At 43.8% G+C, this 27,185-nt stretch overlaps 1 protein-coding gene across 2 annotated transcripts in view; it reads left to right on the top strand.

The window, feature by feature from the left end:
• Positions 1-27,185, top strand: part of LOC119180002 (uncharacterized) — a 68,285-nt gene that overhangs the window by 10,666 nt on the left and 30,434 nt on the right. For both annotated transcript variants that reach the window (XM_075869586.1, XM_075869585.1), the window contains exons 4-9: positions 1,103-1,197; positions 6,408-6,574; positions 11,833-11,933; positions 19,094-19,189; positions 23,670-23,776; positions 24,389-24,515. In XM_075869586.1, the coding sequence (XP_075725701.1) occupies positions 1,103-1,197; positions 6,408-6,574; positions 11,833-11,933; positions 19,094-19,189; positions 23,670-23,776; positions 24,389-24,515 (693 nt within the window). The remainder of the gene's footprint in view (positions 1-1,102; positions 1,198-6,407; positions 6,575-11,832; positions 11,934-19,093; positions 19,190-23,669; positions 23,777-24,388; positions 24,516-27,185) is intronic.

Raw genomic sequence — 27,185 nt, 5'->3', positions numbered from 1 at the left:
AGCTTGATTCTTGGTTGCACTAATTTGGAACAAAGAAAAAAGAGAAACCCTACATTGGTTGCGAAACAGCCCACGTTGAATGATCGTTGAACACTGTAGCGTCTTCAGCAATGTGATCATCTGCAGCAATACGAAGTGTCATGAAGTTAAGCATATGCTGTTTGTTCACTCAGGAAGCCTCTACAAATCTGCACACTGAGTTCAAGCCATTTGAAAAAACATGCTGTGCGTGACATTCTCTTAAATGGGATGTGTACACACTGCCGCCAAGGGGGTTATTGCACCTTACCGGACAAGCTACAGAGTCCCTGCTACTGCCACGTTTCTGAGACCCTTACTGCATTTAATGTTGCTTAGGGCTTGTGGCTTACCACGTGCGAGACTGACCCAAAGATAGACCGTTGAGGACACTTCACATCTTTGCAGACCATGTCTTGCACATCAAACACTATGTCCACTTAGGAACTCGACTAGCCACTACTACATTTTGAATGCAATTGCGAGAATGTAACGAACATGCAGAAGCAGAAATTTTTTTGGGCAGCGTGCAGGTCACCCAGCACATTCGTCCAGCATTTCCCCCTGTTGTCCTCCCGCTACGAGGTAGTAAAAAGAAATTGCAGGGGAATACACATAAAGAAAAAAATAGAGTATTCGGGGAGTAGTTCTTCTACACAACAATAATCCTCATCTGACTTGTTCGCTTTGCCTTTCTCGAGAAAACCTGGCGCTGGCCACTTTCTTGTCGGGAATCATATATGTCACACTCTTAACGTGCGTGCCGTTTGCCACCGCGATCTACTGGAACCGTGGTGATAGTGCGAGGAAAGTTACCAAAATAGATGACAATTATTGTTGTGTAGCAGGAACACTCCCCAGATACTCGATTTCTTATTTTAGAGTGTGTGAGCACAGAAGAGAGTAAGGCATAAGCTGGAAGATAACAGCCCAGTTTTGGTAGAAAAATGTGTAGGTTCCTGTGTGCGTGTTTTCCACATAGTATGATAGGACATTGTAGATGGTGGATGTGTGTTTATATATATGTATGCAGCTCTATGTGTATTCGTTTAATTTATAGTTTTTTCACTTTTGTTTAAACCAGGAGCACCCCCGAAATCTGATCCCTGAGCTGTGCCGCCAGTTCTACGATCTGGGATGGGTCACCGGCACTGGCGGCGGCATCAGCATCCGGCATGGGTCAGTAGTCACACTTTGTACAGTTTATGGGCACCTGTTATAACAATGAATATGGTGTGTGTTTCTCACTGAAAGGTGTGACATTTTGAGCTGTGGGAAAGTAATGTTCCATCATGTTGCATTTTTCAACCTCATTATAACAAACCTCACTTTCAGAAGGGGAATTTTAAAGGGTCATTTTTCATTGTTAAACAAAACATTAATTGTAACTAGTCAATAAGAAGGCCAGGCTTTCTTGTCTTAGTCTGAAACATTGTTTAGTAGTGTTGGGAAAATGAAAGTTTCTTTGATTTTTTTTACATTTTTAAACATTCATTTCTTTCAAACACGGTGCATTGTTTTGGCATTCAGTGTAACTAAGCAGGGTGCTGGGATACCGGGTTGACGGCATCCCACCGCTGCCGTCCACTTGTTGTGACTCCAGGTCCAGCAGGTCTCATTGGGCTCCCATTGTAGGATCCATCGTTTAACAAGTCAGAAGAGGCGCACGTTCAACGACAAAAATTTATTTATGTGGTTAGAAGCTGGGAAGTCGACATATGGTACCAAGTGATTAAGTAATGAAATGCTGGTTAAACTAAAAACCATGTCTTCTGCTTATATAGATCCGCGCTGCCAACCCTCGCTGCATGGTCTGCATCTTCAGCCAATACGGCACTCGATGGTCTTGGCACTCCACCCACGAAGGCGGGAAAAGACTGTGTCGTCTCCACAATGCATGTGGAGAGGACACAGTCTAAACGATTTTCAAATGGGGTCATGAACGCACAACACCTAAGTTTCGCACATATCCGAGGACCTTAGCTGATCAAGGTCCTCGAGAACTCTCTTTGCAAGGGGTTTAAGCTGGAAAGGAAAGGTGTGGAAGAGGTCATCAAGGTGGACATCTGTACATATTGGTAATCCATGTTTAAGAACGATAAAAGTACACTGAGAACGAAAACACAAAACAAACAGTTTGGTTTTCTTGGTGTCCGTTATGGTGCCTAGTAATGATCTCGTTCTACTGCACAGCAGGTGTGCTCATATTTTTGGCCCTATAAGGAGCCTTGCAAACGAAAAATAAAGTGTGTGTGTGCCTTCTTTGTGTCTTAACTTTCAACGCGCTTTTACCGTTTCGAATGGACATGTGCCAAGCTTGCCTGTCTGCATTCGGGTAGATCAATATAGCGGCCGACAGGTTTATCGTCAAACATTCTACTCCATGCACATGCAGCTGATGTTATGGAGAAAGGGTGATTGAGGGGTGGTCGACTAATCTCTCGTCATTTGCTAGGAGCAACTCCTAAACACCTGCAAATTCATGTGACTTCGCTCTCCTCAAAAGATCCAGTGGCAGCCGGATTAGTCTTACCTGCCACCCCAAACAGCAAATACCACGGTGGCTTCGACAATAGCCCCGTCGCCTTGTCGCTTGCCCGGAACGCCTTTGTGCATTGTTTGGAGCCAAGGTCACTGTGGCTTTTCCAGTCTTGCAGGTTTTCTTCATGCTATACCGGTTCGTTGACACCCTTGTTCATGCTTGACAGAGGTAATGAGACTGTCTCAACTAAACACCTTTGCTCTTTGTCGGGTTCTCAGCCTCCGGAAGAATCCCAATGTTGATGACAGTCATAATAACGGTTATCTTACATTGATACAATAAAGTTGCACTATTGCTGCAAATCGTTTAATTACATAGCGTCCTTATCAAGGTGTTTATGAAATCACAGTGCGTCCTACAGCTGGCAGCTGCCAAGAAATGCACCTGAATGCGTTCATCGCCTACGCTGCGGCAGAGCGAAAAAGCAAGCGGGAAGCATGGTGTGCTTCATAGCGCAATACCCTGCACAATGTAATTCTTATTAGGGTAGTCAATTAGGCTATTTGCTATCCTGTGCAATGGAATTCATATTTGGGTATTCAATTGAGCTATTTGCTATGCTGCTGAAGTTGAATAAAGAACATTGTAAGCAAGAAGAGACAAACATGGCACTATCTAATCTCGAGTTGGCCTCACTGGTAGAGTTGTTTGTTTATTCGAGCTTGTTTTTTTTTTCTTTTGTTGGATGTGGTTGGCAACAAGCACGGCAAGCTGTCGCATTGGCAATGTTAGTTGCAGCGAGTCTTTACTCATCTCGCTAGGGATATCAACCATGCAGGAGAGAGATGTTGCCAACAAGGCAACATCCGTGTCACAGTTTCTAACTGACATTTATTGCCGAGAAAAAGTACATCACTGCTTGTTTTTGATTGTCGAACCTTGCTCTCCCGTGATATACAGTACCAGAAAAAAAATGACACCACAAACACCTTTGAGTGTTTGTGGTGTTGCAATTTCCTTTCTGTGTCTGCATTTGCATTCACTCTCTATTTAGAATGAATACTCCATTCAGAAAAAGTTGTTCTGAACTGTCTTGGAGGTTGGAGTCAATTCCCCAGTAAAAGCAGGTGGAACGAACGTCCATGTTTATACTGGAAAAAATTTCGTCAGTGATTCCGCTGCAGCAACCAGCGGTTGACACATTATGTGAAGCTACTTGCAGTTTCCCACTCCACCAGTACCAACATTACCAAGTTGTTGGGGTATCACACAGCTGCATTGTGATAAAACTGAATTGTAAGGCTTTGTTAGAATAATGCATAGTATAACAGCATACTGGAATGTCAATACCGTATGCATAATATTGCATAATTTTAACATTACATACTAGGTCTCGCCTGATTCTGGGAACAGCTCTGGTACCGACGCATTGCGTGTGTGTACACATGTGACATCACAGACTTCGAAACGTGGCACTGCGAAAAAACATGCTGTAATTCAGGTTGTCGCCTCACTTGTCGCGCACTATTGAACCAAGCCTCGTTTCTTTTCGTCGCGTGTTATTGCTGTTAATGTGCACTCATTGGAAAGAGCACAGAGTGAATAGCTGTACTGTTGACAACTATACCGTGCACACATCTAAAGAAACTTCCTGCATCACAAAGTAACTTGAGAATCGCTCCTCCTTTCATATTGATATCAAGCTCTGACGGTGAAAAACTAGAGCTGTGCAGATGGCAAAATTTTGGGGGCGAGGTGAATTCGAATATTGAAGCGTAATTATAAATCGCATAGAATATTTTTTGTATATTAAAGACGTCTTTCTTGGGGTACTTCGACACAAACATTTTGGTCTTTCTGTCTGTTTGTACATTTGTCTGTTTGTCCACCATAACGATACCCCTAACGGTTCCAAACGATGCCGCAAACGGCCAACCCCATGTGCAGCACCCACCAATATTGCTCAAGTTGCAGCGTTTATACTTGTGTGATTGCCAATTAAAAAGCAATAATTGCGCATATCTGCGGCTCCATAAAAACACGTCAATATTTTGTATGTGTGTCTTTATCCCAGAGAAGGCATGCATAAGTAATTCTAAGGACCCTAGCGTTTATTACGTTACGCTGACAATACAACGCGATGCTCAAACAGGCGAGTGTCTCCAATGCTTTGCTCAGACGACACAGTGGTGGCACCTGCCCGTCGCTTTTGATTCTACACCTTATCGCCTGTGAGACTGGCGTGCATAACTTCCTTCGTTTTTGACGATAACTGCCTGGTAGCACTTGGGTCTAACGTGCCTCAATGCGCTTGTTCGCCTTCGTTGCACGAATCGAGACTCTGTACCGCAGCGCCTCCAGAATACCATTCACTGTTTTTCTTGTGCAGAACATCAAATAAACGTTTTGTTCTCTCTTTCCAGACTCAAGACTGTCGTCTTTTGACGACATTTGCAATGAAACATGCAGATACGGGGCCAATTTTTTCACAAACATTTTTGGACTACCTTGGAGTGAAACTGCAAATGCAAAAACAAAAAAAAACATTGAAGAGGATTCCTAAGCATATTTTTCATGTGATATCAACATGAATGTTTCTCTTGGGTACGTCGGTGAAGCGCCGGTGGGGTAGTTGTCTTGCCAAGAACGAGGCAGTGCAGATGCCAAATAGCATATATGTATGTATATGATGTCGTGCGACCAAAGTGATGCCGACGTGCTCGTGAAAAGTGAAAATGCCATTTCTTCAGCCTCTCCGCCTCGTTTGTGGAAGCCCAAATGATGTGGCAGACAAGATTTTGCTTTCTTCGGGTCCAGAGTTTCAAATCTGCCTTGTAAACGTCAACATGTAACAAAACATCTGAAATTTTAGATGCTAAAAATCTTTGGCATCCGATCAAACTTTCTGACGAAATTCCAGGTCAAAAGCAGCATTATTGTAGCTTTATGTTTCCGTCTTGTTAAAATATGCTTAGGGATCCTCTGCACTTTTTTTCTGCAGTTTTGATTGGAAAAATTTAAAAAACATTTTACAGAAATATTTTACTTTATATGCGCTAAAACTAAATAATATTTAAACTCTCTTTCCACTCAAAATTTTCTTATTCACACCTTTGATTAGAAAACATTTCAGTAATGAAAGACGAGTGATAAACGACGAGAACAGTGATAAACGACGAGAACAAATAATATTTTATTGGCAGGGCATTAGTAAAAATTCAGCAGGCAAACCTATTTCACATGCAGCATAGGAGTGGCTGCCCCTAGTAGCTTGCTATTTAGATTGCAGCTGGCAACCACATTCATAAATTTGTCTTTTTTGTCCACTTTGTTTTTCGTATATGGACTTCCTGCCACTCTTGCTTCCCTGCCTGTTGCCATTGTGTATTGTTTTTTGTCTGAGACAAAAAAAAGCATTTTTAAAGTTTATTGCTTTATTAATTTATTTGTTTATAGGGACTTCATTGTGGTAGCAGCTGTTGGCAGGGTGGATATAGCAGTTTAGCACATATAGATTCATGGGAGTTGCAAGCATTTTTCGAGCATTTTTAAGAATTCAATAAGCACTCATAATGAACAAATAAAATTACACAAATGTAAATTCGTAAAGTGTACAGATATTTTTCAGACATTGTTAAAGACTTAATGAACGATTTCAGTAGTAACATCAATCCAGTCGGGTATTGTCGTAGTAAAAAAAATATTTAAAACAGTTATTCCATATGTTAAAGGGAGCTATAGTTGAAGCATGGCTTTGTCTTGTTTGATAACCTTATGAGTGAGTAAGCAAATGCCATAATGGCCATTTACGAGCTGAAAGACAAATTGTGATCGGCAGACATGGTTCCGCTTGGTCACACATTGAAGTTTGACTTGTGGGCCCCTCTCATTTCACTCTGCGATGCAGGCACGAGATCTACATCGCGCCGTCAGGGGTTCAGAAGGAGCGGATAGCTGCGGAGGACCTCTTTGTGCAAGACATGGAGGAGCGCTTCCTGTCAGGGCCTCCGCCGCACAAGAAGCTGCGCAAGAGCGAATGCACGCCCCTCTTCATGAACGCCTTCACACTGCGTGGTGAGGACGGTCATGCATAGAACACATACTGTGCATTACGAGTACTGGTTGTCCGCTTGTGCTTACCTGCCAAGTCTACCGCATTTTCCGGGAAACTCCTGGATTGTGTCTATTTCTTACATTGTACGGTTGTCATGAAGGAAATCGAAATTTCTACTCTTGATCTGGCCGCATTGACAAAAAATGCAGGTTGGTCCGATTCAGGCTTTTCATGCAGAGATGGCTTTTTATTGTAATTGAATTTAGGAGGCTCAACCGCTGCAAGTGGGTTAGGGGGGGGGGGGAGACAGAAAATTAGGTGGGCAGATGAGATTACGACGTTTGCAGGTATAAATTGACAGCAGTAAGCACAGGACTGGGTTAACTGGCGGAACATGGGAGAGGCCTTTCTACTGTGCGTGAATTCAGAATTCTACTGTAAACCCACAGTAGAATGTCAGTAATGCGAAACTGCCAGATACAAATTCCACTGTGTCCATTGGGCCAAAATTTTGATGTACCGAACACTTTTCCTCATCGCAACAGGTGATATGAACTTTAGTAGCGAAACCTTCCAATGAATGCTAGGATTAGCGTGCTCAAAGCTTCGGAAGTACGCGCGTGGCCAGTGTTCGCACTGTATTGTGCACTGCATGTGGTTATTGTTTGCCACAACCACTGTGGAGGCAACCGTGGTTGCTTTTGACAGGACTGTGTAATGCGACGTTGTAACTGACAGAACTCCGAAAGCGTATGCTCGCGTTCAACGCTCGACCAGTCAAAGCGACCCTGCTTTGTGCAAACGCTGCAGGCAAAACTGCGGCAGATGCGATCATACATAGCTAGACACTATACAGTTGAGCCCGCTTGTAACGAACCTGAGAGTGACACGGGATCCGTTCGCTGTATCCCAAAGTTCGTAGTAAATGAAACACAGCTTTTAAAAAAAGTGGCGAGTGAAAACACAACTTTTTTTTTCCCCAAAAAAAGTCCGTAATGCACGTGTTTCGAAGAGCAGAAGCGATAAGGGCGGTCACGAGTTCATTTAAAACGGCAGGGTGCTCGTTCGCCAAGGCCCGTGGCATAAGCTGCATGAGGCACTGGCTCTGAAGTTTTGTCGTTATCGCAATCGAATTCCTTCCAATCGCTCTCCCCACCTACTTCATCCACAATGCCCCAATTCGTGCACGGTTCCGCAGTGTCTGCATCATCATCGGCCGTAATTAAACCACTGCTACAGATGTCCCACCCGCTCTCCCAGGTCAGAGTCGACGGCACGCGGCCACAAATCGCCGCCGCAGTGGTTCTGTTCGGAAGCTTCAGGCTCAGCATCGGGCCCGACCTCGATGAAGTCGGTCTCGCAAAAACAGTTTCGCGCACATGTAGCCGTCACTGCTGTCCACGAAATATTCACCATATCCACAGCTGAAAACCGGGACGCCCGAAGCGGAAAGTTAGCTGCCAGGTGGTCAACAGCTATGAGCAAGCGATCCGCAACATGGCACCTAATGCGCGGATTACGCTCAAGCCAAGCGGTCACACTTTCGACGTTTTGTTGAGTGGTAGGAAAAAGCGTGCTAGTCCTCCTGTCTGCCATCATGACTACACACGCACACCAAGAGTGAGCTAGATGCGCACACGCGACACACATGCCAGAACACGTGCAACAGCTCTGGGCCCATTTCCTGTCAGAAAACGACACTAATTCGAGCCAGCGTGGCTGGCCGTGAAGTGGTGGAAACGGGCGAAGGAGTTCTGATCAAGAGAGGAGAGCAGATTTGCGAGAGAAGGGCAAGGAGTTAAAGAGAGGGGAGGATGCGGTGGGAGGGTGACCTTGAAAACCAAAACACATGAGGAAGAGGCAGGTTGGGTAGCTTGCTTGAAAGGTCGGCGAAACTCGCACGTAGAAAGACTTGAAAGTGCGCCTGTGCGCGCAGAAGTCAAACCACGGTTGCCTGGATCGGTGCGCGCAGCGGTGTTCGAAGAATCGGCGGCCGTGGTCAAAAAATCGTTTTGTTGCACCGGAGGGTTCGCGTAGCCTCACGAACTTCGATATTTCGCGATTCGTTCTGCGCAAATTAACAGCCATTTTCGCACATCTGCACGCGCACGGAAGGCATGCTAAGCCGATTGCGAAGTGAGCGAGATTACCTAAGTCCTAACCACGATAAGAATCGCAAATTATCTGAGTCAATGGGGTAGCGTACGCACGTGCACTAGACGCAGACTATCGGATACAGTCGCTGGCCGACCATGTTGGCAAATGGTCTGGTCACTGCAGGCCGGCGACGCCAACAACAGAACTAGCGATCGAAAATAGGGTAGATGGCCGACCGCTCTTCGAAAGATCGGTGACAGTGCGAAAACATGGTCTTCGTCTGGCGATGCCGGGTGCTCTGAGTAGCGGGGGGACAAAGGACGGAGGGGTGCGTAACAAAAAGCAGTTGGGGCATGGAGGAAGGAAACAGCTTTCCTTCCTACAAGGGTCGGAAAGAGCGACAACTAGAGGGTCATGGAGGCAAGTTCGACGTTTAACAATAAGAGTGTATGGGCACCTCGCTGATGCCTTATCGATGGTCGAGAGTGGTTTCCCGGGAAGTCGGCAGACCGCTGACTCCGTTTGCTGTAACCGATCAGCTGCGCTAGGAGACGTTCGTTGTAAGTAAGTGCGATTTTGTGCCATTGAACCAATGTATATTTTCACGGTCACGCGGATATTGTTCGTTTTAAGTGAAAGTTCGTTTTAAGTGGGGCCGTTATAAGTAGGCTCGACTGTACTCAGTTTTGAGAGCATGCGTGCAGCCAGCGCACGGGGATTGAGAACAAGCTTTTTGCTGCCACAGCAGTCCAGTGCACAGAAACGCGGTCACGGCGACACGATAGCGATCTATAAGCTTCGAGGGTGCACGGCTAACGCAGCGGTAAATTAAAAACAATAAAAACATAAAAAGTCAGTTTCACTGCGAGCTTGTAGCAATGATTGCAATAGCAAGAACTTGGAATGTGACGCTGAGAACCATAAGCAGATCGAAACGTGCAGCATTCTGCTCACAAACAAATGATGCACAAAAACAATATACACAGGACGAGAGCGAAGTAACAACGCTTACTGCTCGGCACTTAAAGCACCGTTTAAACAAAAAGGATGCACGAAACGTAATCACAAGTACAGATGAGTGCAAACAAACAAGTGTCCCAGTAATTATACTTCACTGTGTATGAAAAGCGCGCTCTTTTCACAAATGGGGCCTGTGCAGTGAGCGAAGTGACCTTTGTGCGCCCGGTAACTAACACAATCATTCGGGCCGAAGTCCAAGGCACACCATTCTCCCCACCGAAGGATAAGCGCGTGCGCCCAAGCATTTAGCCGCTTCTTCCCCCCCTGCCATTCGCGGAGCAAAATACAAGTGGGCAATGAGCGCGCGTCGGTGCGTCGTTACAAGCTGGCTGATGAGGGCGGGTGGCTTTTTTTCTTTCTTGAGTTTTCTAATAGATATGTATGTATATATATATATATATATATATATATATATATATATATATATATATATATATACACACACACACACACACACACATATAATGTGATTGACGGCGGCGGTAAAAAACCAGCCGAGACTGTTCATATAATTGATATCGCATTAAAGAAAGGCTGGAAGCATCTTGGCATTCCTGTCCAAAGAATCTAGTAACGTAGCGAAGTTTTAACTCACGCGTTGATGTGTGATAAAGATTGTTAGTTGTTTTGATGATGCGAAATTTCAAAAGTATTTGCGCTCCCTTTCACGAGCAAGAGCCCATTGGGGTAAAAAGACGATTAATACTTATGTATGCGACGATAGATGCTCTGTGAGCGTGCACACCATACAGTGAGTCTTGAGCGACTATGAGGCTAGAGAAGCCAGACGTTGACTAGGACGGTTTAGTGTGTAGCGCGGTTGGAATGTAAGCCTATTGGGTCTGAGTATCAATTTGAACGTAATGCTATTGGTTTTTATATTTGTATATAGAGAGTGTGCCGTGCGATTGTTTATTAATTGTGGTGTGTTGTTATCCGAGTCATGTCTCAGTTCATCGCCCGCTGCAGCAGTCCGTAATCCATGACATCCTCTTTTAAGACTCGCAGCTTAGTTAGGAAACCCTACCCTCGTGTGTTCGGCCACTCCGAGCCATTATTAGACAGCAGTGCCGATGTTTACGCTTGCGGGGTTGTCCCCCTTTCTGTTTTTCGTGATGTTTATTGTTTTTTTTATTGTTGCCATAAAGGGGGTGGCAAGCCAGCGCAACCTCCCTCCCCTGGTTGCGGAAATCTCCCTGACTCAGAATTCTTGAACTTCACAGGTTGGCTTGTGCAACATACTTGGTGTCAGCCCCCACCCCCTTCCTTTGACACTTGTTGCGCACCTTTTTTAACCTACACTGAAACCTCCATATAATGAACTCGGATATAACGAAATATCTGTTATAAGGAAGTAAATAAAAAATAGTCTTGCAATCGACACAGCGTGAGACATATACCTTCAGGACAAATTTTCGATTATAACGAAGTTAACTTTCTGTATGATGCAACTTTGTTATAACGAGGTTTGACTGTATTAGGGTGAATGAGAGGGACCACTGCGAGCACAAATTAACAACACTTATGCGGTGATTGGATTCTTGTGATGATAGTAAACACTGAAAACGCAAAAGTGAAGACCCTCAGTCGGCTTTCTGGTTTGGCGTGTAGTAACCAGCCCCTTTCCCCTAAAATGGGTGGCTGGATCTGCCCCTGAACATGCCCTGCTGGTGTCTGATGCACCCAGCTATCACTGTTGTGTGATAAAAAAAAAGTAAAATGCCAGAAACACACCACATCTGATTTCATATAACAGCCATATGTCGTATAACTGATACAAATGATATGTTGCCAAATAAGACATGTTACTGGAACCAACACTTTGGCATTGGGAGTTGAAACAACTTGTCTTCCAAGCATCACATTCTGTGTTATCTACTCCATTCTTTGCCATTCTCAGTGGGGAACAGTAGAATCGGGATGTGTCCCTAAAATGGAGCAACAGAATCCATGGTCCTTCAGAAAAGGCTGTGTGTCAAAAACAGGGTTGTGAGAATAAACAAAGGAACAAAGGAAGGTGGTGTACCAAGAAACTTTGTTTCTTGGTACACCACCTAATTTTGGTGGTCCAACTTGTGCATGAAGACTCGTACTGTCCTTAGTGTGATAGAATTGATGCCAAGTAATGGTAAGACTGTCGTGATGACAACTGTTTTTACAGGTGCGGGGGCAGTGATTCACACTCACTCCAAAGCAGCCGTGCTGGCAACCCTCCTTTACCCGGGCACCGAGTTTCGGATCACCCATCAGGAAATGATCAAGGTTTGCACCTCAACTGTCCACGATAGTGCAAATAATACTTTCCTGTCTATGTCTGATTTGGTATATAGCCTTATTCTGCATGTAGGAGACATCACTATGAACATGTAAGATGAATCTTGCAGTTGTGTGCACAGCAAAGAGGGCTTAGAAGTGGAGCACAAAGTTGAGATTTTTTTTTTCAGGCGCCTTTATTTGATACAGGCTCACTCTTCCGAGGTGCCGGTCACTGCTGGTTGGCATCGGGTTATGAATGGCGGGCTATTTGCCAATAGCCAGCATAAATGAAGAGCAGCGTTCAGCTCAAATGCGCTGGTTGCCACGTAGGTGCCTCCACGTGTCAGCGCAGCGCTCTGTTGTGTGCTAACATTGCACAGTGGGCCACACTCCGACACAGGAATCACGATGGGAGAGTGTGGTCGTGTTCCATCACACTTGCTCAAGGTCGTGATGTGAGCTGATGTAACTTGTTTCCCCAGTGCCATTCTTGCCTGTGTAGATTCCAGCACGCTTATTGTGATGAGGGTCGAGGGAAAGTGCGCAACAAGCCTCTGTAATCATAGAGTTTTCTATATATACACTAGAAGGAACTCTGGCACTAGTGTCTGTGGGAGCTGCAACGCAAAGCACTTCAGTCACCATGAGAATGATTATGTACCGTATTTACTCGCATAATCCTCGCACTTGCGTAAGTGTCGCGCCACAAAAATCGCTGCAGCAGATATCGCCTGCTACTTTCAGCCAGTGATGATGATAGCACCCATTAGCCTAGCGCCATCTCTTATGCATTATGCATGCTGGTAAATTCCACAAAGACTCTCCTGATACGCTGGGACCGGCTTAACAGAGAGGCCGAAAACACACCGGCCAGGAAAACGCCCCACACACCCTGTTCTTCTTCAACCCCGAGCAACGGCAACCCGTCACCCGGTTCCAATGAATTCGTAGCAAACTAAAGTGACCCAACATGTAAACATCTAAGTTTAGACCACGTGAATGGAGCAGGTCACGTTCTTCCTTCCTCCGTAGAGCAGGTGGGGAACACGGCATGCCGTGGCTCGGCTCGACTTTCACCGAACTATTAGGTGCTTGCTTGTGTGTGTACGTGTTTGAGTGTGTGTACGCGCGTTGAGGAAACTCTAGCGCCTGGCTAGTGGGCGAACAGCCCAATCAATTATTTATTTGTTGTTTATTTTTATTCATGTGGCGCATGAAACGCCTACCCAGTGTCAAAAGGAAAGAGGAACAATTACTAACTTACTAACTTTTTAGAACGGACTTCTAACCCAATACAAACCAAGTCACAAGTTGCGTAACAGCACTTGTGGCACCGCCTGCGTTCTTAGTGTTAGTAGTGCGGTGTTCTGCGATAGTGCTGTAGTGATTCGTGTGTAGCATTATCTTTTTTGTGGCTACGTGATAAGCCGATACAGGAGCTATACAGCTGCTTTCAAGCTAAAGGTTATCGACGATGCTCTGGAACATGGCAACAGGGCCGTCAGCAGGCACTTCAGCGTGGATGAGTTCTGTGTGCGCTACTAGCGACGGCAGCACAAACAGCTCAAAGCCACAAACAATTCACGTAAGGCCTTCAGTGGGCCTAAGACTGGAAGATACCCACAGGTTGAGATGGCACTACTGGACTACATCAAGTGTCTATGCGCGGACAGGCGTGCCATTTCAATCGAGCTGCTAAAAAATAAGGTGCGCATAATTGCCCAGAAGGAAGGCATCTCGGCGCAAGATTTCCGCGCGAGCAACGGGTGGGCCACACGGTTCATGCGCAGAAGTGCACTCTCGCTCAGGAGACGGACGGCTCTTTGTCAATGGCTACCTTCGGCGTACGAAGATAAGATCATCGATTTTCATCGATATGTCATTAGTATTCAAGAGCAAAAGAACTTCCTGCTCTCTCAAATTGGAAACATGGATCAAGCTCCACTCAACTTTGACATGCCACTGAGCACAACTGTGGAGCCGAAGGGTGTGGCGGAGTGTGCATATTAGAACGACAACTGCCGAGAAGCAGAGGTGCACCGTCCTGCTTGCCGTAACAGCAGAGGGGGCAAGCTGCCCCCATTTATTATTTTTAAGCAGAAGACCCTCCCGAAGGCCAAGTTTCCCCCTGGAATACACATGAGAAAGGGTAGATGACCGCTGACCTTATGGTCGACTGGGTAAAAACTGTTTGGGGACGCTGCCCTAGAGCACTTCTTTACCCGTCGCTGCTAGTCGTTCACAGTTTTCACGGTCACCTGGTGGGCTCCGTTCGGGCGAAGCTGAAGGAGCTGCGAACTGACCTTGCTGTCATTCCAGGCAGTCTGACTTCGATGCTGCAGCCTCTAGATGCATTTTTGAACAAGCCTTTCAGGGATAATGTTCGGAGGCTGTATTCAGAATGGATGGCCGAAGGCGACCATGCCATGACTTCCGGGGGCAAGATAAAGAAGCCGTCGGTAGAGCTTCTTTGTTCTTGTGTAATTGAGGCATGGTCCATGATTTTGCCAGAAATTATCGACCGCAGCTTCAAGAAGACTGGGATCTCCAACGTCTTGGACGGCACAGGAGACGACATGGTCCAGGAAAACGACGAGGAAAACCATGCTGAAGCTGGCGATGAGTCCGATGACGCAGCTATGAGCAACGTAGACGGCACTCTTGACTCGGGCTTCGAGTAGTTCGCCCAAGAGACTTGTTAGCTAGTGACTTTAGTCTGTGCAAGTAAACCTTGATTTGGGTTGAACATGTAGTTTCATTGTAAAGGTAAGCCTTGTATCAGCACTTTTCGAAGCTTTTAGTTGGTGGCGATAAAACTGTGATTTGTGACTGTATTTTTTTTTGCGCTGTACAGTTTTGCGTAAAATTTTCTCCGCGTAATTATCGCACCCCCAACTTTCGATCGGTTTTTCGGGGAAAAAAGAGTGAGAGGATTATGCGAGTAAATACGGTAGTACACGGATTTGTCTAGTAGTCTTTATTTTTCAGTGCCGTTTGGATCCATGTGATCAGAATCTGATCTGCCGTAATACAAAGTTCATCAACGCTTTAGTAATTAGGTTTCACCACCTTGATTGTATTGGGTTCATTGATTGAAATCTGCTCACGAAGTTTACAAGGGTCTCTTTATTTTTATAGAACAGTACCAAAACACAACAATAAATCCACAAGTGCGTTCGAAACCCACAAGCATGAAGACTAGAGAAATCCATGCAACACCGATCATTCCCATGGTTGTGGAACGATCACAGCACCCGAGTCCACCCTAGTTCATTTTAGGACACTCTAGGTCTGTAACCCCATCCGTTCTTGCTGTGTTGAAGAAAATTTTGTCAGAAGCCATTTGTGATCCAAAAAGTTCCACTACTGAGGTAATTTGATGACTACGTGAAAAGTGAACTGGGAGCATGGAAACGGTGTATCGTGGCCCCATACAGTAAAACTTTGTTATGAGAGACGCTCAGGGAAGCCAGGGAACATTTCTCTTGTAACCGAAAATATTAATAACGGCAAAGAATAGGACATGGTCGCCTCAATAAAATATGGAAATTATTCTCAAGTCATTACTATAGGCGTACGAAGTGACCAGGGTATGATGCTGTGCACAAATTCAATTCAGAGGTACTCAGTTGTGATTGGGACGACGACAGTGAATATAAAAGCTTACTGGCAGAAAGTTCAGTAGCACTTGTAGTTGAAACCATGTGATGAACCATGTCCATGGTTGCAGAAAGATTGTAGCACCAGAGTCCTTTTTCGTTAATTTTAAGACACACTAGGCCTGCAGTGCCATTTGTTTTTGATGTGTTGAAGAAACTTTTGTGGGAAGCAATTTGTAAGTCAATTAATTACTCAGGTCATTTGATGGCTGCTTTAAAAGTGAACTGGGAGCACTTTAACTGAGTCACTTTACACTTATCGTGAGTACGGAAACAGTGCACCGTGGCCCCGTAGAGTAAGACCTTGTTACAAGAGACGCTCAGGGGACCCAGGAAACATTTCTCTTGTAACTGAAAATTTTAACAACAGTGAAGAATAGGACACGGTAATGTCATCAAAACATGGAGATTACTCTCAAGTCATTACTATTGACGTATGAAATGAAAGTGTATGCTGTACATAAATTCAATTCAGTGGTGCTAAATTGATTGGGACGTCAGTGAATGTAAAAGCTTTCTGACAGAAAGTTGAGTGGCACTTGTTAAAACCACGTGATGAATCATGTCCACCTGCGCAGCAGAATAGAATTGAGCCTAAAGGACAAAAATTGCAGTTTGTACGCCATGGTACAGTGATGTCTGCTGTACGACGTGAATGTGTTGGGTTGTGTCCCTTATAATTGGTGAAGAATTTACTTCAGGGAGCTGATAACATTACTTTTAGTAACAGAATGCTTCTTCTAACCCAGTATAGAATGTTTTTCACTGGGTGAAGGAAAAAAAAAGCAAGCAAGACATTTTCGTGTGTCTTTCGTATAACCAAGTTCAGATTATCGCATCGGCTCTTTCATTACAGTGGCAGTGAAGCCTTTTATAAAGAAAAGTTGTTGAGAAACACGCTTCCTTATACATAGCAACCTTTTTATAACAAAGTTTTATTGTATACAGGAAAATAAGTTCCTTATGTCTATAAATTCATTTTAAAGGTGTATTCCTAACACTAAATCTATTGCAAGACTACTTTTCGTTTACTTAGTTATAGCTAATATTTCGGTATATCTAGATTCGGTAATACCGGGTTTGATGTAGGGATGTTCAAAAACGGGTAATGTTCCATGAATATGAAATAGTGCTGGGACACTTTGCTGTTTTTTGGTAATGTTGTGCCGCAGTCTATACAGTAAAACCTCGTTAATTTGAAGTCACTGGGGCCGTGAGAAACTTTTGAATTCAACGGGTTTTCAAATGAACAGAACTTAGAAAAGGTGGGAGGCTAGGAAGTTACAAATATTCGAAGTAAGAAGGGCTGATCATTTGTTGTGCCGGCTAGTTTGCAGCTGCGAGGCTCATATTTTCCTGCCATACTTGGTCATAATTTTTGCCGAGAAAACGGAGGAACAGCAGGTCTTGCTGCTGGCACTGGGGAAAAAAAAAAGATATAACTTAGTCGAGATCAACTAAAAAGTGCGCATGCAGAAAACAAGACATGCTTCACTGCAATACGGTGATGACACACGGGCAAGCCTGTCTGCTTCTCGCTGTGTCAGCACGTCGTAGAATAGAATAGAATACTTTATTTAGGGCATAGTTACATACAACATGAAATATGTCCACGAGGCAAAGCAAAAGGAGACTCGTAATCTCCTGACGAGGCCTTCACCCCGGACTCACACGTCGGACAGCCAGGAGTAAAACCAGAGAAAATAAGTACATTGCACCAGAAAAAATAAGTACAGAGAAACCAGAAAAAAAGCGACTAAGTACAAGGCTCATTGCACAGTTTATATAAAGAAAAAAATTAACAGTAAAAAACTAATTGGGACAAAAATGATTCAGTTTACTTTGTGTTTAACAATTATACAATGTTAAACAAATGTACAAAACTACATAATTTTCACGTTCATTGCAAAACAATTGTATATTTCAAGGAGGCAGGAACAGTTGCATTACTTGTTTTTTAAGACATGATATACTTGAGTTTTGATTGGCCAATTCAATTAAGGATGGGTTTTTATTCAACAATGAAATAATCTGATAACCTGTAGTTTCAGTACCGTAATTAATCAGTAGTCGCAATCTCGTTAATGAAATAGTGCGAAGGTCATATGCCACTTCTTTGTTTAGATATTTGTTTGAGAACATTGTGCAATCATGTTTGAATTTGTGGAAAATTATTGTTGCCATGATGTGGCCATTTGCCCATTCTTCCTGGTAAAATGAAGAATTTAAGGATGGACAGTGTGGTGAATTTGGCGATATGTTATGGCTTGAAAACAGGATCATTGACACTTTCAAATATAGTTTTCGAAGTACGCGTTGCAAGCAGCGACTCTGCCAGTGCTGCAAGTGCGCGAATTGTTGGAGCCACCGGCAATTTAATCGGAGGTTCGCGTACATTGAATGTTTTTAGAGTCCCAGAAAGAATGGTTAAATCATGACGCGCTGACGTAGCGAGAAACATGTAATGAGCTGCCTGCTTGTCACCGCTGTATTGCAGTGAAGCATGCCTTGTTTTCTGCAGGTGCACCACGAGACCATTTTTTTTTTTTTTTTCGCACTGGAAGTCGTGGGGTGCTCTTCAGCTGCCACTCATTAGCATCACTACTTTTCAATGCCTTATGGCTCTTAAAGGCCGTCGTTTCCATGTATTTGTGGGGAAGCAAAGATCGGTAATTGACTCATGACACCCAAAGTTTTGGAATTATCCGGACTGGTGCTTACCGCCACTTCAAATGATCCGCTCAGACATATATTGCAAAATACGGGGCTGCGAAAATGTTTCGAGCTAAGCGGGATTTCAAAATGACGGAGTTCGAATTATTGAGGTTTTACTGTGCATTCACTACAGAATAATGTTAAAAGTACACCCGTGAGAAAAAGTATATGGACCATTGCCTTTCATATACTTTTGCTGTCTGCTTCATCTAGGGGCTAGGCATTGGCTGTAGAAGGCATTTCTCTGTCAAATTCCATCATGGTAATGCTGTCTAGAGCTGTTCTGTCAAACCAATGCTCTACACAGCAGACGGCGTGTGACTGGACAGAGTTGGCAGCTATTTTGGCTTGCACTTTCGTGGTCTGTGTACTTTTGCTCGTGTTGTATGAGACGAACAAATATTCTTTCGAGATTTTGTCTCCATTGAATCTTAAGGCTTTCCTGCCTCAAGCAATTAGGTGCTCTCTCTGATTGCAGAAGAGTGCATTCATAAGGTTCCATTAGGTTTTCACAGGTTTCCTCTCGGTGTTGCATCTTGGCCAGGCTTCACAGACATGAGCAAACCTTGCATTGCTATTTTGTATGTCTTATTTCAAACACCTGCATTTACATTCTCAGCTTTTTTGTTGTTGTTCTTGGTCTTTCCTTGGTATTTTATCAATTGCGCATTCAATGCTCTTCATGGCTGTGTGTGTTGTTTTTTGTTTTTATTTTGTTTTTTGTGCGGTGTGATAGTTATGTACATATGTTTGTTTGTGCAAGCCCACTCGCTCTTCGTATGTACCACGCAGGGCATCAAGAAAGGTCAGTCTGGCATCAGCTACCGCTACGACGAAGAACTGGTGGTTCCCATCATCGAGAACACACCTTTTGAGCGGGACCTCAAGGTGGGTGCTGCTTCCTTTTTTTGACAGAAACAGTCCCAGTGGCCATCCCCTAGCTGAAGCATTGGGGTAATATTCAATAATGGACGTTGTAGGCAATCATTTTTGTCATAGGCATTCATTGTTGTAGCCGCAGCACCACTTCTGCACGAGCTTTTTCTTTAGTGTAGGCTTCTTTCTTTCTACACTAAAGGCTTGTTTGGAAGAACTCGGAGAGGGTCGTAAAATTTTATAAATTTGTGGATGGGCACTGTAATGAGCGAACATTAATGATTAGAAACAGCATGAAACTAGCACGGCCAAGAAATCGCACAGGACCGGCTCCATGCTGTGTGATTTCTTGTCCTTGTTTATATCATGCTGTTTCTAACTGTGGATACGTACCACCTGGCTCGTTTCGACTCTCTATTAATGGACATTATGCCGCATTGGGAAGGCAGAATCCAGAGAAGCCACCGCCAGCTCGTCACGAATCAGGCGCTGCCACACATTTGTAGTTGGGGATTGCATAAATTAAGTTCGTGGAGTTCTGATAGCAAACAGAATTAATGAATTAGTCAGTGATAGATTGATTGTGAGAGATTGAGTCTCTAGTAAATTCAGCTTGGTTTGGTTTTCGCGTCATATTGTGCTTACTCTGGCATGTATTCTGCGAGGAGCGATCTAAACTAGGGGCGCCTGGTTTATATTAATCGTTGTAGATTTTGTCATGTTCAAATTATCTGGTGTTTTTCCCCGGGGTATGCCGATCTTAGAATTTTCAATTGTTTTTCTAATACTCTTTGCTATTCGATTAACACCTGAATTTTAGTGTTCAGAATTTTTGAACTTCTGGAAAATAAATATAACAATATGTAATATTGGAAAAATAAATCTAATAACAATAAATTGCCGTAGAGCATCTTTGGTATGGTGTTCACAAGCGCACCCATGTGGAACTGCTGGCGGCTTTTACGGGTGCTGTAAGCGATTGCTGTGGGCCGACCTTGGCTGGGCGCTCTGATGCCAATGCAAAAATGGCATTCAGAATTTCGAGAGGCCAAAGAGCGATGTGATTCATTGCTTGTGACCAAGCACATTGCGGTGTCTTTGCTTTCACTTGTCTGCCAACACTATGTTCTTGCCTGCAATGTTTGAATTCATTTCATAAGTGGGCGCCGTGAGGAAAGTTTGGCATAGCCATGACTTGAGCAGTAATATCAGTTGCGTGTCCACAATGCCCAATGTTTCACAGTACGTAATGCTCGATTGTGATTTCGAAGGGTCATCCGACGTCTGAAGGGTTGATGAGCAAAACCTCTGAGTCCCACGAGTCAACGCTCGGTCCGGTATGCATGTCTGCCATGTTCATTCTGATCGTGGCACACTGTCCTAATATCGTATTTATTCGCGTAACTTCTGCCCTCACATAATTTGCACACTCTTAATATCTAGCTAGCTTTAGTTAAAAAATATATTTACTCGCCTGTTTTGAGCTCCCAACACGCCCAAGCCAGCTCACTGGCACATGCACAAACAGACTTGAAACCGCCGGATGCTTTCGACAGGCATACCCCTCTCCGAGGGGGCGAGCACAGTCGTTTAAAGAGGCTGCAAGATCAAAGTCTCTTCTATTGAGGACTTTCCCCAAACTATGGTTCCTAGAATACTGTACCTGAACACTCAAGCCTGTTGACGGGTCGTCGCGACTCCAGTGTTCGATTTTCTCTATCTCTTCGCCTCTTCCACTGTGAGAATGCACACTCTCAACATGGCACGGACTATTTTCTGCATCAGATGCGTACGAAGGTCTGTTGCGCCAACTGTTCCTCTTGTTCTCTGCATCTGCGCTGCGATGCAGGCTTGGTTGATTTCAGAAGTTTAGGTTTTGCCATCTGTCCGTCGCAGTTTTAATGTTCCCTTGCAGTGTGCTAAAATATATTTGGTGAAATTGAAGCTCGCTGGTATAGAGTTTGCCGTAGAAAATGAGAACTGTATGGCTGCCAAACAATTCAGCATGACTTCTTCAATGTTTGATGTTCGGTACAGGAGAGAGCACAAGAGGCACGGACTATTTTCTGCATCAGATGCGTATGAGGGCCTGTTGCGCCAACTGTTCCTCTTGTTCTCTGCATCTGCGCTGCGATGCATGCTTGGTTGATTTCAGAAGTTTAGGTTTTGCCATCTGTCCGTCGCAGTTTTACTGTTCCCTTGCAGTGTGCTAAAATATATGTAGTGAAATTGAAACTCGCTAGTATAGAGTTTGCCGTAGAAAATGAGAACTGTGTGACGGCCAAACACTTCAGCGTTAACTTCTTCAATGTTTGATTTTCGGTACAGGAGAGAGCACAAGAGTGCTTGCTTGCTAAAACAGTCTCTTTCCGTAGAAGACCTTTTGAAGCTTAATAAGTCCTCTGCTATTGCCGTACTGTAGGACCTCGTTTTTGCAATCATGAGGAGCTTCAAGAAAATGGCACATTCGAATGCACTTGACGATACCATGGACAACATACTTTGGGAGGGCAGTGATAGCAGTCGCGACAATTCACAGTCGGACCTATGATCAGTGACTTCGATTAGACCGCGCATAACCGAATCTGGCTGGTTAAAGTATGCACTACTTCTGCTAAATAAACAAGTACACCTTGTTTGGGCTCCTGTTTATTCTATCTATATTGTATGCCGTGCTTGTTATTACTATTGCACATTATTTTGGATGTGTTCGTGAAAACTCCACATAATTTGAGTACCCCCCTTTTGGAGCTCCAAAAGGGCCAATAAGAGTGTGTAAATTATGCGAGTAAATACGGTATCATGATTGAGCTTTTACTTGCAGCTGCTGAAATTCAGTGAAAGTGACCTGTAGTCAAGTAAATTCAACTCCAACAGCAAGGTACTCCCATACTTTCATGCCAACTGTGTCACATTCTACTTAATTCAAGGACTTCCACATCACAACTGCAGTAGAACCTCGTCACTTAGGACCCATCAAGTGTCAAGTTTGCCCAGGGTTCTGTCTTCTCATAATTCAGTATATGTAGGTTGCACGCACCGTCAGAACGACTTGGATGTTGGCTATGGTCATGTTATTAGCATCCATGGTTTCTTTCGCTGCGGACAACACTTAGTACCTTTGAGTCAGTGAAATGTGTGAGCGATGTGACAAAACTCAAACATGACCGAAGCTGTTGAAGATGAACAGTCTTTTAATTGTGGTCTACCTGCTGGTACAAAGCTTGTCTGATACCTCGACATAATATTGCTGATGAAAATATGATCATGCATATTTAGCGATTTTGCTGCGGTCGTAATGAGAAGGATATTGTGGCAAGATGAGAATTGCAGATTTTGCAGTGCTCTTGTGCAAAAATATGAGCATGATTTGCATATTATTAAAAAATGAATTTGTTGTTTGTTTATTGTTTTCCTTGCACTCTCAGTAACATGGCATTAGGCTGTTCAGCGTGACTGCAATGTTGTTCTGAGTGTTCAGTCTGTTCAGTCTGAATGCTTCGTGTAAAGTTGAATTGAATGAAATCTGCTATGTAATTTACTGCTTTCATTTTGAAGTTTTAGTTGCATAAAAAATCGTGTATTCTTTTGGCAATTCAGTGAACCAACATTATGCTGCAGTATCAATTTAACAGGGTCATAGCACATTGCACACACTTGCCCAGTCCGTCTGTGATCAAAAAGAAACTTGCAGGCATCCTAATGCATTTGCCTGAGACAACTCTAAAGCAAAAGCCACCTCCTTTTTCTGCTGCTGAGTTGGTCAATTGACTCTTCCCCTTCCAAAAGCTTCCTGCTTCTAATATGGTTTGGCACTGCCGCCAGGATTGGTCCACCTTTGAGCAGGTGATGGTGTGGTGTCATGATGTCATTGAGTCACATCAGCAGTTGACATAAAAAGTTTTGGCAGTCCACAACGTTATAATCATATCATTTGGTAATATCATCAAATGATAGTTTTTATTGATGGCGATAAGGTTCAATTTTTATGTATGATGAGACATCTTTCTCCTGATAAGACACTATGTTAATTTCACTTCGAAATACTGTACACTCTCAGTAAACAGAACCTGAAGGGACCGGGAAAATAAGTTCCATTTAATTGGAGTTCCGTTTATTGAGAGGTGAACATGAGTGTAGAATACAAGCCAGAAACCAAGCATTGCAGAGGCAGTAGTTTCGTTTAACAGATTTTCGTTTCCTGAAAGTCTACTGTACTATTAAACCTCGATAGATTGAAATTGACAAATTCCTGTTGCCTTAATAAAAAAATTTAGAAACATTGATGCTAAAAGCATCCGCTTTTTGGATGGTGGACGAATTTCAAAAGCACACATATCTTGGCAGCACTTCAACTAACCTGAAGTTGCCTGGATTGATTTGGGGCTTCTCACTTATAGCTTACCTCATAAATGCATTGTGGTTTTGGCTTGTGAAACTGCTCACTTTGAGGAAATGTAATTAAACGAATTCGTACTTTCCTGGGTTGCAGGAGAGCATGCGAGAGGCGATGGAGCGATACCCAGACACTTGCGCAGTGCTGGTGCGGAGGCACGGTGTCTACGTCTGGGGTGACTCCTGGCAGCGAGCCAAGACCATGTTAGTAGTGTGTTGTAGGGACAAGATTCATAAGTTATAAGATTACTTGCTTGGGCGACTTGGTAGCTATTCATAGTTAGCTTATTGCGCACTGCTTAAAACACAAACACTTGAGATATAGTCCTTCATCTCAAGTGCTCGTCTTTTAGGCAGTGCACAATAAGATAACTTTTAAGATTCATAAGAACAACATTACAACCTTTTGGGCACAAGATCCCAGTGCAATGTTGCATTGGGCAGCGCTTAAATCACTAAAATCTGAAGGCAGCTTAAAAAATGCCATAAGCATTTAAAAGGTGAAAGGTCCATATTGAAATGGTACAGCAAATTACTCATCATATCAGTACATGTAGCTATAATAATTGAGGAAACATTGAGAAGAGCACTTCTTGAATAATATTTCTTTTTGTCAATATTGCTTTGAAAACTGAAGTAAACTGAAATTGAGTTCATTTCATTGATTTTGTAGCTTGAGTGCAGTGGGTAATTTTATGATACAAACTGTGAAATTATGAGAGTCTTCAAGAAAGACGAGTTCAGTTAATGCTTGTCTGAATAATTAAACCACGCATGCTGAAGAACCATTTTGTCACTTGGGTGGCGATGTTGCAGGTGCGAGTGCTACGACTACCTCTTTGACATCGCCGTGCAGATGAAGCGTCTGGGCATGGACCCAATGCTTCCTCCAGAGCCGCAGCAGAATGCCGCAGCCGCGACAACGCTTGCCGAAGCAGTCCAGGTCAGTAGGCTGGTGTGGGTTGGTCTCTTATCCGCTCCTTGGTCACCGTAAGTGGGAATGCACATCCTGTCGGGTAACTCCATTGCAATTGCGATTAAAGCTCACACCTTTCAAGGTAACTTGGCTTGGGCAAACATTTTCTTCCTTTGAAGCAAGCTTGAAGAAAGTAGTAAATTAGAAGGGTTCTGTGATTCTTCGAAACATCAAGAAATCGATACAATTTGTTTAGCGTAAACCTCACTTTGAATTACTATTAAACCTCGATTTAACGAAATCAATAAATTCCTAAAGAATTTTATTACAAAACATTTTTTTTTGTTGAAAGATGTCAGTATTGGAAATTTAGAATATTTTTCTATTTTTGTTTGCTATTCAATGCAACTCACTCTGGAATTTCACAATTCATAACTATTCGAACTTCTCAAAGACAAATGCAGTGATCGTTCAATTGAAAATGACCGCTTTAGATTTTCAATATGTTTCACCCCATCGCACTGATATTGTGGCGAAGTGGCCTTTCAGGTTCTGCTACGGTTGCAAATGTATTGATTCAAGAAAATGCTGTTCGACATGAAGATGACAGATGTGGCAGAGGCGGGGACTTGGCGAATGCTGTTTTGGAGCTCAAATATGTGCAGGAAGCCTGATAAATCAGACACCAAAGATTCTTAGTGCCCTATATATTGAAGCTACAAAGAATATTTGGAACTCCAGACTCGAAGAAGCACATGCTTGACTTCCACTTATATTGGGCTTCTACAAAGTCGAAAGAGTAGGAGAGGATTAAGGAATAACATCCTTATTTTTCATGCGTAAAGTGTTGCCGGCAACACAGTTGCACCAAACTGTGCACTATAATACAATTCAGCCTCTGCATTGCCTAATTCTTGATAAGACTACAATTAAACACCACCCAGCCAGCGCTTCATCAACCTAGCCAGAAAGAACATTTTCATGTTGCTATATAATAATTAGGTTAGAAATCCTCTCCAACTTTTTTTCCCTGGAATTTCGCTTCAAAGCATTAGAAAAATGTTCTAGAAATATTCTAAAAATACTCTATCCTATTCACACTTCAGTATTGAAATTTGTTTTGCAGACAAGTTCTCACTATTTGTACAGCAGCTTCAGCACAAAATTTAGAAAATAAATACACAAATTGAACAAAAGGAGGACTAAAGGCACAGCTTCCATGAAATAAAGGATAAAAATGCCTTATTCTTCATGACTTTGCTTTCGAAATGAAAGCATGAACTCTTGTGTATTTCAGTGATGTATGCGGCAAGCATCATAGAACGTCCCGTCTCTGGCACATGAAAGCTTCAGGGATTGGCTTGAAATGTGAATATTTGTTCCCCCTGTGCAGTGCCCAGTGCCACACTGAACCACTCGTTCAGGAAGTCTTATCTGTTTGGGGCACATATTAAAAGCGTGGTTGCGAACGGGTGCCTAAAGGTATTGGTTCTTGGCCCCCATTACGTTGAAGCAAAGCATTGCTCTTGTACCCTTACTGTTCTAGTACTATTCAGTCCTTTCGGTGGCGGTCACTCATGATTTTGTGTGCTCAAAAGCATGCGCAGGTTTAATTTCATTGTTCTTTCAGCCTTCAATAAAATCTTTTGTATTTGATATTGGCCACTATTTGGTGTTATTCGATTTGAATTCAATTTTAGGGGAAGTTCGACTATTCGCACACCCCTAATTTTCTTGCTTGAAATATTTTTTGCAGTTGACAATTGTTTTCAAATGGCTTGCTTGCATATGTCGTTTTAAGCATCTTGTGGTAGTGCATATGCACCAACGTGTATGCGAGGACGAAAAGCTTGCTCTTCAGGTGGTCAAAAATTTCCGGAGCCCTCCACTACAGCGTTTCTCATAATCATATGGTAGTTTTGGGACGTTAAACCCTACAAATCATCATCATCATCATGAAAAGCTTGCTCTTCGATTGCGCGAGAACCTGTGCCGCCTTTTCCAGCCTTGTCGTACGGCTCTTTTCTATTGCGACCTCGTTGCAACTTCTCCGATTCAATAAACCTCATCGCATATGGTGGAGGTTGCCGAGATCCCCGAGCAGACCTCGAGCTCCGTTCCCGCAAGTTGGCCGAAAGACCACTGCAAAGCATGACTGATGCTGTCGCCAACCAGCCCATTCCAGCTCAGCCAGCATCACCGGCTGCCCCATCTCCCTGCCCCAGCGCTACTCGTCAACCGGACCTGCCCATCTTCAGTGGGAGTGGTGAGCAAGACGTTGAAGACTGGCTCTCCTTGTAGGAACGCGTAAGCACCAGCAACAAGTCGAACGACTATTCTAAGCTCAGCTACGTTATCTTTTACTTGGCTGACGTCGTTAAACTTTGGTTCACTAACCGCCAAACTGCCATCGCCAACTGGTCTACCTTCAAGACCCTCGTCACCGAAGCGTTCAGCCGACCTGAAGTCCGCAAGCTCCGCGCTGACTTCTGCAGGTGTGTCAGCCCATCTATGCCTGAAGAAAAGATCTGACACATTCTCAAGGGCATTGAGGATGGCGCATTCCAGATGTTGCTGGTGAAAAGCCCGACCACTGTGGCAGTCCTCGTAAGCCTGTGTCAGAGCTTTGATGAATGGTGCCGTCAGCGTTCCATCGCCCGGCATAGTGTCCCACCACAAGATTCAGTATCAGCCGTC

This window comes from Rhipicephalus microplus, chromosome 7 (assembly GCF_043290135.1).
Source record: "Rhipicephalus microplus isolate Deutch F79 chromosome 7, USDA_Rmic, whole genome shotgun sequence".
NCBI lineage: Eukaryota > Metazoa > Arthropoda > Arachnida > Ixodida > Ixodidae > Rhipicephalus > Rhipicephalus microplus.
The sequence above is the reverse complement of the archived record's forward strand: the minus strand, read 5'-3'. Positions and strand labels throughout refer to the sequence as shown.